Here is a 13598-nt window from a genome sequence, read left to right as displayed (position 1 = left end):
TGTTATTATGAAAACTAAGAGAACAGTTTGACTGATTTCTTTAGACCCGTGACCACCTGTCAAAGGCACAGAGAGGGCTGGTTGGAGATGGGGTATCAGAGCTTATGAACAAACTCAGAGTGACTTCCAGTGAGGGGACCAGTTACAGTGGAGATTTGCTGGCTATAATCGACATCCTGAAGAACATGACAGAAATATTTAGGAGGTCCTACTACAGCCCCAGCAGTGCTGACATGAGGGTTAGTGCAGAACAATATTTAACTGTAGACAGTGAGAGACATAACAGAATCCTGTTCTATACTGTTACACTATATGAAACCATATTGTGCACTTGTTTGGTCTGCAGAACTTTGTTCAGTCAGTTAGTAACCTGCTGATGGAAGAGAACAGAGACAGATGGGAAGAAGCACAGCTGGTAAGTTCTACCGCCTACATTTTTGTGTGTATAAGACATAAAAGCAGAGGAGTGTTTCCTCTTCCACATTTGTTCTTTTCTTATCAGGACATCTTCTCTGATGTTAACTTATTTAGACTTAGGCCATACTTAACATTTACAAATTAAATTGTGTGGTGGAAATTTCTAATCTAAAGATGTTCATAAGGCTTTGTCCTTCTATGCTTGTACCCTGTATGCGTCATGACCAGAGACTGACATTGTCATCAGTTGTTTTGTTAAGATTATGACAAGGGCAGTAGGGACTGGAGACGAGTTGTCAGGCATAAACAACGTCCAGTAAATCTTCTAGTAGGCCTTCTAGCAGACCTTGGCCTGGTCAGATTAGCTTGGTCAGGAGATGAGCATGCGGTCAATAGCCAATGACTAAGATGTTTTGCTTTTACTTGTCTTCTTTTCTTGAGTTCTGTCTATAAAATTTTGATGTAATCATTGATCGTGGCCCTTCGTCTCTCATGCTACATGCGGAGTGTTGGGTCCTGCTGCGCAGCTGAGCACAATAAATAGTGACACCTTTTTTATTCTTGTTTTATTTTTTAATTCTTTTATGCTTTTATTCTTTAAATCTCTCAAACCTCAGAACTTCCACAACAATTGAAATTCAAATACCAATTTGATTAAAATATTATATTAAGCTAACCTTTTAATCCCAAACCCTTAGGCTAAAAGTTATTTTGATATTTCACTACTTTTTAACTGCCTTTTGTTTTTTCAAAATCCGATGCTTTTCAAACAAATTAAAACATGTTAAAATAGAGGTAGTGTTGGTTTAGCGATATCTATAGTGTAACATACAGTACATATAACCCATCATTTATGCTTGTTGGATTTGAACATGCTTAAACAGTTGGCATCAGGAGCTCTAATTTAAAACAGTGATCTGCTATTGAGGTATTCTTTTCATACCTGCTAGTCATTAGAAGTATGTATTTAATGTAGCCACGGTTGAGTTTCCAAGTTTTAATATGAAGTTGTCTCCGACTTGGAATTTAACCATGAAAGAATGCCCTTTATGAAACCCATTATTTAACTTGGACTATATGACTAATGCATTATTACATTTAGTTTCTGAAGGTGGTCTTATCACTTATTAAACTTTTGTTCTGGTACACATTTGTAAATGTCAGAGAGAGAGAACGTGAGAGAGAGAGAAAAAGGGAGTACAGCAGGTATGACTCAGTCAGCAGTGGGTCTGGAAGAGGAGTGTGTAATGTAGGAGCATTACTGAGGGATGAGTTTCCTATCTCTTCTATCAGTCCATAAACATTCAGCCTGCATCGCCATCACTAATCCTTAAGCTTAGAACACCAACTAACAGAAACATATTGATGCATAGCTTCGGATTCTATAAGCCTTATAACATTCGTGATTTACAAAGGCAGACGTTTTATGGATCAAATATTTATTGTGAACTAAACTCATTCTCTGTATTTATTTCAACAATCCTGTCATCACTTACCTACAAACATTCCTCCAAAGCTTTCATATTCTTTTACCAACTCTACTATTTTAAAGTCTAGGGTTGTTTCATCCTTTTTTGGCGTCTTTATCTTTCAGCTAGGTCCTAACGTCAAGGAGGTATTTCGTCTGGTGGAGGATTTTGTTGATGTCATCAGCCTAAGAATGAAGGATTTTCAAGATAACTACGAGGTCACAGACAACCTTGGTTAGTTTGCAGTATATATATATATATTTTAAGTCACTGTGGCATTCAAATGTGCATCTACATGTACAGATAATTGATTTAAATACCTTCTGGGATTGAGTTGATATTTTGGCACATACATTTCTGGAATTGGGAATGTAATGAACATGAAACATTCCCCTGAGAGGTTTAAGCATCCTCTGGGAAAAACAGGTATATGCACATTAACTCAGATCTTGTGGCTCTGGATATTCGCATGGCACTCATATCCCACTGTGATCCACCCACAATTCCACAGCACAGGGCCCACATGGAAGATGTGCTTTACTCACACACAGAAACTGGCAGAGACGGGCAGGAGATGAGCTGTTTCTCACTATGACACTCAGGGGGACCAAAAAAAATGGCAGATTGGACAGAAGCAGGTGGGGGTGTGTGGGCCGAGAGCAGTTCTTTACCGTCACCTGTCAGAAATACATGTCCAGCTATGGAACTGTCATCTGTCCCTGAGCAAATTGTTTCACACTCACACTCCTAATCACAAGTTTGCAAACCCAGACATTAAATTAACATGAGTTAGTTTATTCTATTGTGCTAAAAACTTTACAAATTATATCTTGGACATGTTTTCTGAAGCACGGTGGCTGTTTATTATAGTTCTATTGGCTGTCTGTGTGTCTTCCCATAGTGCTGAGTCTTCACAAAAGACCTGTTGCAGGCAACACTGATATCAGCTTTCCAAAAAAAGGCTGGATGGGCATGGAGGACTGGGCTCGGAACTCTGAGGACAGGGTTACCATCTCAAAGAACATTGTCTCCTCCGGTAATCCAGGTGGGTAACTTGTTTAGATTTTATACAACACACACAAGACACACTTATACTAACATTGAGAGGTTTAACTATAAGGGACTATTCATGCTTTGCCTGTATATATAAATTACCACACCTAGGAGAGATTCTTGGCTTATTTTAAGAAGGAGCTCAAAATCACAGGTTTGCTTTCATGTTAAAGAATTCTTTGTGAACACTGCAACTCCACACCTCCCTTTTGATTTTGCACAATAGGAGACTAGATTTTATCCATTTACTTGTTTGCATTATTTTCTGTATTATTTTTGGTACAAATAAGCAGAGAAGAACAGCACTTTTCATGGATATCAATAAAATTGTCCTTTCCCTTCGTTGGCCATAGCAACCTTTTCTGTGCTGTCACAAAACTTGAAACTGGAATCAGCTCAATCACACTGCTTGGCATGCAGCAGAGGCATAGAGATAGAAATACTGTACCATAGTTGGGTTATAAGGCCTCAGACAATCATTATCAAGAGAACCAGGAGTGTTTTTTGGTCTGCTCTTATGCTTGAAATCTCATATGGAATGTGGACCGGAGTCTGAGAAAAATGCAAATGTTAAATGACCCAAATAAACGTACATTAAAACTCTCAAATAAACATACATGACAAATACGTACAACTGCCAGTGCAATACAAAAATGTTAAAGTGGTATCCATAGATTTATACAGAGAGTGGTCAATCAAAATAAAAACTTTGTTTTACTTTTGTTTTGGAGAAGCGGTGGACTGAGATTTGTTTGTCCAAACATATGCATCATTAGAGAAGTTCCCTCCCCTGTGACTATGCTAATAGGGCAGTTGCTGCTTAATCAGGAGTCAACAGGAGCCAATCAAGAGCAATTAGACCTAATTTCCACTCCCACTGGGGGCTCCGTTTCCATGACACTCGGCGTAGATTGATAACGAGTCAAGTTTGGGGCATGCTGAGAGTGGTGCTTATAGGAAATAAACTTTGAGATCTTTGAGAGCTCAGAGAAAAAATCCAGAGGTTATTTTCTCCATGTCTCTACTTTTGCTCCCATAGCAGCTGTAGCTGTTTTGTACTGACACATAGAGTGAGCGGAGGCAGACAGGAATAAAACTGTCTCTAGGGATCGGAGGAAAGTAGCTCAGCCTCTTTCGGCTCTCCGCCCCTCCATACCCATGCAAGCTCAGCTGCAGCCCCAGAGGTGTAGTCTGTGCACACACTGCCTGGCTGCCAGTCTTCATCTCCCTCTCTTCTAACGTACTCTCTCATAGTCTGCCAGCCGCACACTGTGTGTGTGTTTGCATGAATTCAAGCCCTGGGCTCCGTCCAGTTCTACTGCTTCCTTTCCAGCTGTGAAGCGTGTCTGCAACGTGGCACATGTTTTCCCACGGTTCCTCTGTCTGCCTTTTCATCAGAGGTTCAACATAGCCTTGACATTTCAGAACTAATATGCTAATATGTGCCATCAGTTCAGCCAATGTGAAAGTGTGCTCGTGTGAATTAGGAGTCAGTGTGTCGATTTGCATGTAAAGTGTGTGTGCATGTTAACTGCATGTATATGCTGTGTGAAATTAATTCTGAATGTCTGAATGGAGCAATAAGAGCAATAGCGTGTTTTACATTCCTTCCATTTGAGTGATTAATTTGTAGTAGTCTGGGTCATTGTTAAGCCATAGGTGGGAATACAGTACATCCTGGAAGGGATATCAGTCTGTCACAGGGCACCACGTACATACTTAGATTTACATTTACTCCATTTGGCACACACCTTTATCCAGAGTGACGTACACAAATGTTTTGAAGCCTCTATCAACGAATGCATCAATACTGGTTTGCTAGGTCACAAGTTTAAAGATACCATGAGTCTGAAATTCTTTTGGGAAGAAAAATAGCACACATAGACTTTTTTAGTGTTGATTATATAGCAATCAACAATGCTATACAATATATCACAACAATTCAAAAACATCACTCAAGAAATAAAAGAAATTAAATGCAGATAATTTATGCACTCAAGTCAGAATCCTGCCTTACCAGAGAAGAACAAATTCAGATATATAATACTTAAAACACACTAAATATTGAGCTGGTTACACTTTCAATATATATTAGTAAGCTCTGCCCACATTTTAGACCTTAAGGGAAACTGAAACTACTCTTGATTAATCTTCTGAGAAAACTAATTAGAGTAAACCAACAGTCACTTCCTAAGCAACACTAGAGAATCCAGAATGCTATACAATATCACACAATTTAAATAACACAACTCAACTGAGTTAAGCAAATAGTACATACACAAAGTCAGAATACAACCGTATTATGTTCAAGATATAGGGCTTAATGCAAACTTATATCATAGGAAACTTTATCATAGCCAGTTCATCTATCAGCGTCTTTTTGGGAGATGGAAGGAAACACCTCAAAGACAGTAACCTGAGTGAACCAGAGAATCTTGAACTGTAAGGTGACAATGCTACATCCTGCCCCTGCTTCCCACCTAAGTAACCTTCCTGTACACATTCTGTGTGTGTTGCATTACAGCTGAAGATGAGGCTTCAGCTTTTGTAACCGGCATTGTCCTTTACCGAAACCTTGGCGGTATCCTGTCTCTTCAGAGGTAAGCCGCTACGTCACTCTGTCATTTCCTATTGATTTACGCAACTTTGCTTTCTCTTTTCATGCTTCTGCTAATCCAGGCTGCAATGCAGTGAGCAGGAACTGATTGCACTCTGTGGGTTATTAAATCATTCAGTGTGTTTTTTATACGTAATACACAATTACATGAAAAGTACTTCAAGGTCGATAGCTGGGGAGTTAGAAATAGGTCTGATGTTTTGTTAATCTGTAGTACTTTTTTATGTTTATACTTTTTATATTTTTGTTCCGTCTTTGTCCTGCCCTTGAGTATCGATTTTTTTTTTTATTAGTTATCTCTTTTGTTATCGTCCTGAATGCGATCATGTGGTGTTCTGAGAGAGACACCAGCTGACAGAAACACTCACCCTGACTGATTATGTACGTGTACAGGTGTTTGTGTGTGTTTGTGTGTGTGTGTTCACAGACATATTAATGCTATATGAGTTTGGATATATTGTGTTGCACATTCTTATATATGAAGTTTAGCAGTATTAATCTGATTGAAATCTGGATAGTCGTGCTCAGAATGAAGCTCAAGGGCAGCCTTTCCTTTGTCTCATTCCCACTTTCTCTTACTTTCTTTTCTCTTTGTCTTCACAGAAACAACACTGTGTTGAACTCCAAGGTGATCTCTGTGACAATCAAACCCACTCCCATTTCTCTCTCTGCCCCAGTGGAGATAGAGTTCTCACACCTTTACAACGTAAGCCGCTCTGACCTCCGAACTCAATCATATGAAATTCACACAGAATAAAAGAAAGTTAATACTGTTTGAACAAGTTAGTCTTTTGAAACCTTAATCGGTGGTACATCGTCAACACCATCACCAATAATAATAATAATAATAATAATAATAATAATCATTGTTATTTGTGTAGAACCTTTACAGAAAAAGAAACCCAAACTAAGAAGGATGGTCCCTAGTTTCTTGCAATAAGTACAGCAAAAAGCATTTTGTATTTTGGTTTTAATAGCTTTCTTTGCCTGACTGCTTGCCAGGAGCATAAATACAAAATGTGTTGGATCATTAATTTTAGGTGTAGCCTAAAAGAACAGAGAAACAACGAAGTAATATATTTTTGCTTCTGAATTTGCTTCCTTCTGTTCTTAATAATTACTTCTTTCTTTTTTTGAAAGGAAATATTTTTTCTTTTTTTATTCAATTTGCTTTAATAATTCTAAATTATATTTTTTTGTACTTAAATTTAACTCCTCAGACTCTTTCAAATGCTATATTGTGTTCCTAAGTCCAAATATTACTTACAGTGAGTATTCACAGTGCTTCACTTTTCCAAATTATGTCACATTTCCACCTTATTCCAACGTGGATTAAATTCATTATTTTCCTTGAAATTCTACAAACAATACCTCGTAATGACAACGTGAAAGGAGTTTGTTTGAAATCTTTGCAAATTTACTAAAAATTAAAAAGGAAAAAAAATCACATGTACATAAGTATTTACAGCTTTTGTCATGGCACTCAGAATTGAGCTCAGCTGCATCCTGTTTTCACTGACCAACCTTGAGATGTTTCTACAACTTCATTGGAATCCACCTGAGGTAAATGCAGTTGATTGGACATGATTTGGAAAGACACACACCTGTCTATATAAGGTCCCACTGTTAACAGTGCATGTCAGAGCACAAAACAAGCCAAAATGAAGTCCAAGGAATTGTCTGTAGACCTCAGAGACAGGACTGTATCGAGAAATAGATCTGGGGAAGTATAGAGAAATTTCTGCAGCATTTAAGGTTTCAATGAGCACAGTGGCCTCAATCATCCTGAAGTCCGGCCAAATGGAGCGATCCGGGGAGAAGGGCATTAGTCAGGGAGGTGACCAAGAACCCCATGGTCACTCTGACAGAACTATGGCATTTCTCTGTGGAGTGAGGAGAACCTTCCAGAAGAGCAACCATTTCTCTGCAGCACTCCACCAATCAGGCCTGTATGGTAGAGTGGCCAGACGGAAGCCACTCCTCATTAAAATGCTCATGATGGCCTTCCTGGAGTTTGCCAAAAGACTCTCAGACTATGAGAAACAAAATCTCTGGTGATTAAAAAAAAAGATTGAGATCTTTGGCCTGAATAGCAAGTGCCATGTCTGGAGGAGACCAGGCACTACTCATCAATTGGCCAATACCATCCCTACAGTGAAGCATGGTGGTGGCAGCATCATGCTGTGGGGATGTTTATCAGTGGCAGGAACTGGGAGAAAAGTCAAAATCGAGGGAAAGATGAATGCAGCAATGTACAGAGACATCCTTGATAAAAACCTGCTTCAGAACACTCTGGACCTGGTTCATCTTCCAAATGGACAACAGCCCAGTGACTCAGCCAGAGCCCATACTTGAACCCGATGGAACATCTCTGGAGAGATCTGAAAATGGCTGGGCACCCAACAGAGTTCCTGCAAAGAAGAATCAGAGAAGCTGCCCAAAAATAGACCAAACTTGTAGCATCATACTCAAAAAGACTTGAGGCTGTAATTGCTGCCAAAGATGCTTCAACAAAGTATTGAGCAAAGGCTTTGAATACTTATGTAGATCTTTTTTTTTTTATTTGTAATAAATTTACAAAAATTTCAAACTAACTTCTTTCATGTTGTCATTATGGGTTATTGTTTGTAGAATTTTGAGGAAAATATTGAATTTAATCCATTTTGGCATGAGGCTGTAACAAAAAATGTGGAAAAAGTGCTGTGAATACTTTCTGGGAACATTTCACTGTTTGTTTGTATCCCTCCACTTATCTGTGTTCACAGCATAAATTTTCACATTTCCTTTTGAAGCATTAAATAAAGTAATGCTTGCAAAATCATCAGCAGACATATCAAATGCTACTCGTCAGGACTATAACTTTTGCCTTAAAATATGAAAGCTTGTCCGTCGAATATGAAAAGTAAGAAATTATACCAATTTTCCTGAAAGCAGCGTTAAGGGGAATCAACAGAATGTAAGCTAGCCAGCCCATTAGCGGATAGGCTATAAACGAGTGTGGCTTATTGTGTCTGAAATGTCACTTACTCAATTAATAAATTCTTGTTTTTACAGCTGTTGTATAGAGTTAAAGCAATATGGCGCTCACCCAATCTTCATGTGACTAATGCTGATATTCGGCATAACTGTTGCACGTGCTGTTGTTGTTTAAATAATCCATCCACTTCTGTTTACCTGAAACAGATTCATAAACTGCAGCTAATATTTATGATTTTTTTTGTCATGTGTAAGGTAGTAATTTCTTCTTCACTGATATTACACATGAATAGAAGCATAGAGACCTATAAATAAGACTTAAGCTTCTTCGTTGTGTGGATCGGTGACACAAGGTAATAGCCGTCTCTCTTCTGTTCACACAGGGCACAACCAACCAAACATGCATTTCCTGGGATGAGAGTGACAGGTAAGAGGCTTGCTCTCATTGATCTGATCTCACAAACCATTATTTTCTCTCTTTGCCCTGTCTGCTGTGAGAGACTAGCAATCAAATGGGAGACAAGAGTGAGTGATTTTAAGAGGCTTGTCTCAGAAGACACTGAAGTGTCATAGTGGAAAGGTTCACTCGGTATTGCCTTTGTACTGCTGGTGATCAGGCCAAGATCTATTACACTCACTGCCGTCATTCTGCCACACTCCCACAACCAATCAGATTTAGAAGAGAAAGTCTATCACATACAGAAATAACAGCCAGATAGAATGGATGGAGTAGGACCAACGGAAAAAAAAAACAGAGAAAGTGACAGAATGAGAGTAACTGAGAAGGACAACGGAAATCAAGCTGGGAAACGGTAGAATCATTTGGTGCAATCCTGTGGCCTACGTAGCCCTGTCTCAGTCCTGTTTTCACTCCATGCCCTACACTTTCATGCTTGTGCTTTCTTTTTTATCTTTTGATTGAAACAGAAGGAGTACATATATTACACTGGCTGGAGCATTTGCATTTAAATGGATAAAGTGCACAAAACCTACAAGTAAAATGCTTTCTGCATTGTTCCTAGATGAGTGAAGTGAGAGACAGTGCAGGGTGACAAGACAGAGAAGGACAAGAGAAAAAGTGAGGAGGACTAGGAAAGTCACAGTGTGATGAAAATACTAAAATGCAATCAAGGTGTATATTGAAGAGAAGGACAGTGGGGTAGGGAGTGGGTTTGGTGCAAAATTAAAATCTAACTTGGACAGCTGCTATGATTAATGAGTTAATATTTGGGAAAGAAATTGGAATGTGAAGAGGCGCCCTTGTCACTATGTGTTTTCTTGATAACAGCTTGAAGGCGTGCGGTCCTTGTGGTGGCTCACACTCTTCAATCTGCACAATCAATATTACTGACTGTTACCATGACATCCACTACATATAATATGCATACATTATACAATATACGGGGGCACGGTGGCTTAGTGGTTAGCACGTTCGTCTCACACCTCCAGGGTTGGGGGTTTGATTCCCGCCTCCGCCTTGTGTGTGTGGAGTTTGCATGTTCTCCCTGTGCCTCGGGGGTTTCCTCCGGGTACTCCGGTTTCCTCCCCCGGTCCAAAGACATGCATGGTAGGTTGATTGGCATCTCTGGAAAATTGTCCGTAGTGCGTGAGTGTGTGAGTGAATGAGAGTGTGTGTGTGTGCCCTGCGATGAGTTGGCACTATCCTGCCTTGATGCCCAAAGACGCCTGAGATAGGCACAGGCTCACCGTGACCCGAGGTAGTTCGGAAAAGCGGTAGAAAATGAGTGAGAGTGAGTGAGTATACAATATATACGTTTATACATTTTACATGTCTAGCCTGTAGATCCACTTTATCAGCAGGTATTTGTACGGTTGTGACTGTCTTTTTTCTTTTACTATGCCTATGGACTTATTTTTTGTGAATGTGTTGTTTTTCTACTACCACTACTGTTGTTTCTAGGCATGCTCTGTGTAGCTATATAGTATATACCTTCAAAATATAACAAGTTTAAAACAAAATAATGCTTTATACTAGCTTCATTGGTAGATTACTAAAGCAACGTATTTGTATTAGGTACATTTATGTTTACAGCATTTGTTAGATGCACTTATGCAGAGCAATGTACAAAAGTCTCTAGGTTACAGACTTAGGATACCATCACCCTAAAACTGTTCAGTTTTTTATGCATACTGTACACAAACAAGGGAAAAAGTGCTAGTTCAAGTATTTCAGCAAGAGGTAGGTCTTCACCCGTCGTTTAAAGATCTATCCGGACCCCTAGGGGAAGATCACCACCTCAGTGCCAGAATAGAAAAGATGGTAGCTCTGAGGGTGCGAGGTGCAGTGTGAGGAGTGATACGAGCTTTAAGGTAAAAGGGAGATGGTCCATTTTTTGGCTTTGTAAGTAAGCATCAGTGTTTTGAATCTGATTTGTGCAGCTACCGGAAGCCAGTGGAGGAAGCGCAGCAGTGGTGTGGTGTGTGAGAATTTAGGCAGGTTGAAAACAAGTTGTGAAGCTGCATTTTGGATCATTTGCAGAGGACGAATTGTGTTCATAGGAAGGCCTGCCAGCAGTGATTTGCAGTAGTCCAGTCTTAAAATGACAAGAGACTGAACAAGTACCTGAGCAGCCTAATGGCCAAAGTCATCTTATGTTGTAGAGAAGAAACCGACATGAGCGTGTCACATTAGCAACATGAGAGGAAAAGGATAGTTTATTGCAAGATCCTGGCCTGTGGACAAATCACTTGGGATGATCAGCAGTTCAGTTTTGCTGGGATTGAGTTTCATCTGATGAGCCGTCATCCATGATGATACTTCCACCAGACATTCTGAGATCCAAACAAAAGCTGTGGTATCTGAGGGCAGAAAGGAGAATATTAGGTACACAGTACACTCACCAGAGCCACCAACCAACTCTGCTACAGTACATCTTTCTAAGCTTAACTTTCTCTATACAAATTTAATGAGAGGTCCTATATTGCAGGATAAAATGAAATCATGGCTAGATTCTACTCCATGTCCGAATGTCAAAAAGCAAATTGAATTAATTTGCCGGTAGGAACTTATGTAGTGGAAAAGTGAAGAATTGGATTTGGAAGCATTATTTAAACCAATCATTTGGTTGTGACACTTTATACCATCATATCTAATCTACATATCTGAGCTCAAATGTTGTTCCTGTTGTTTTGTCACTTTGATATCGTTGGGATCTCGGCTCTGTGTCATGCATATACATAAAAAATAAATGGTTGCCTGCTGTTTTGTTGCTTGCTAGTGTGAACATACACACACACCCACTCACAGACATTCATACGCTACACACACCACAGCACTGTCAGTCCAATGATCCAAAAATCGAGTGGTGCTGTGCTGAGTGTAAATGTCTGTGTGGTCGACAGAATTAATCGCATCATCCACACAAACTCTGCTGGGGGTAATAATATATTGGATTTCAGAGAAAATGCTGTTAACATTGAGCCTTTCCCTGGAGCTACAGTCATGACCCTTATTGCCATTCCATTTGCCCTAGGCTGGTCTCTAATCCCAAACTGCACCATGGGTAATGCGGGCTTAGGCTATTTGCAGTTACTATATGTAACCCTGTTTGGAGCTGTGCGGTATCCCTGGGTCTCAGCTGCTTATACATGATGTTGTATTTACAGTATTAAGTTGTTACATGTTATAAAGTATGTTTTCCTCCTCTGTTTTCGTGACTCAGTATTCTCCCATTTTTGTCATAGCCTATTCCTTTCTGCTAGATACGTTTTCTGTATTGCACACCTACCACCAGCCTGGCAGGATAAGAGTCAAGGTCAAATGTGCTTCGTTGTAGGCAGGTGATCAAGCCGCCTACAACGTATTTTTGTAGGCATACATACGTATTTTTGTATGTATCTTCAATTGTGGTAAGGAATTAAGGTCTGGACTAAGTGGATGTGAAACTACTGCCATAAGAAATATTACAATGGATTATGATTTTTGAAGCTGTTACTTTCAATTTTCACAAACGTTTAAGACCAAATGAGAAGCTGAAGCACCAAGTTGTGGCTAACTTTGCTTTGTAAAAAGACTAAGCAGGCCAAGCAGTCTAAGGTGAACCTTACCCAAAGTGTAATCTAAGTGGACGAGCTCCTGTCACTAGTCAGATATTTATTTCTGAAAATAATTCCAACAGCAGCACTAATGAATGGAACAGCAGGCAAGGAAGACCTCAACAAGAGGTGTGGAACATGGGCTAAAGTAAACTCTGAAACCCAAACTGCCATCCCAACTCAGACCTAAAGTTTTTCTTCTATCTATCTATCTATCTATCTATCTATCTATCTATCTATCTATCTATCTATCTATCTATCTATCAGATATTTTTTTTGTTCTTGTTGCAAATTAAATTATACCAAAAGTTTACATCATAAGTGCATTTCCCTTATTTAAATCCTTCCTATAGCTAACCTGTCCATGCAGAAATACAGTCTCTCTCTCTCTCTCTCTCTCTCTCTCTCTCTCTCTCTCTCTCTCTGATTTTTTTTCTTTTGTTCTCCGGCTCGCCAGCGTTAAAGAGCGCATATGAACACTGGAGCAGTTGAGGGTTTTTGATTTTTTCCCTTTGTGTGATTGAGCTGATTGGTGCTCTCTCTCTCTCTCTCTCTCTCTCTCTCTCTCTCTCTCTCTCTCTCTCTGTCTGTCTCTCTCTCATACACATACACACTCACTCTCTCTGTCTGTCTCTCTCCCTCTGTCTCTCTCCCTCTCTCTTACACACACACACTCTCTCTGGCTCTCTCTTTCTCCCTCTCTCTCTCTCTCTGGCTCAGCTCGTCGCCGCTGGGCTCGTGGTCGGCGCGCGCCTGCAGATCTGTGCCCGTGCACGCCTTCAGGACCAAGTGCGTGTGCGAGCGCCTCTCCGCCTTCGCCATTTTGGCCCGCCTGAGTCCCGACGCGGTAAGTGTATCTCGTCTTCTTGTCTCTTCGTCGCCTCTGGACGCGTTTGTGTGAATGTGTCAGTTGTTCCTTTGGTTGTTTTAGGCGCCCTCGTTACGTATCCACACATTCCCGTGACAGTTCTCCCACCCCTTCCCTTCACCTCCCCCCTCCCCCCTCTCCA

At 40.1% G+C, this 13598-nt stretch overlaps 1 protein-coding gene across 3 annotated transcripts in view; it reads left to right on the top strand.

Moving 5' to 3' along the window:
• The window catches only part of adgrb1a (adhesion G protein-coupled receptor B1a), an 86778-nt gene that overhangs the window by 45489 nt on the left and 27691 nt on the right, over positions 1 to 13598 (top strand). For all 3 annotated transcript variants that reach the window (XM_060869797.1, XM_060869796.1, XM_060869794.1), the window contains 8 exons: positions 45 to 239; positions 347 to 415; positions 2012 to 2120; positions 2788 to 2931; positions 5464 to 5539; positions 6160 to 6262; positions 8916 to 8959; positions 13309 to 13435. In XM_060869797.1, coding sequence (XP_060725780.1) covers positions 45 to 239; positions 347 to 415; positions 2012 to 2120; positions 2788 to 2931; positions 5464 to 5539; positions 6160 to 6262; positions 8916 to 8959; positions 13309 to 13435 — 867 coding nt within the window. The remainder of the gene's footprint in view (positions 1 to 44; positions 240 to 346; positions 416 to 2011; positions 2121 to 2787; positions 2932 to 5463; positions 5540 to 6159; positions 6263 to 8915; positions 8960 to 13308; positions 13436 to 13598) is intronic.

The sequence above is a fragment of the Tachysurus vachellii genome, chromosome 5 (assembly GCF_030014155.1).
Source record: "Tachysurus vachellii isolate PV-2020 chromosome 5, HZAU_Pvac_v1, whole genome shotgun sequence".
NCBI classification, from domain to species: Eukaryota; Metazoa; Chordata; class Actinopteri; order Siluriformes; family Bagridae; genus Tachysurus; species Tachysurus vachellii.
Note: the sequence above shows the minus strand (reverse complement) of the source record. Positions and strands in the feature narration are given on the sequence as shown.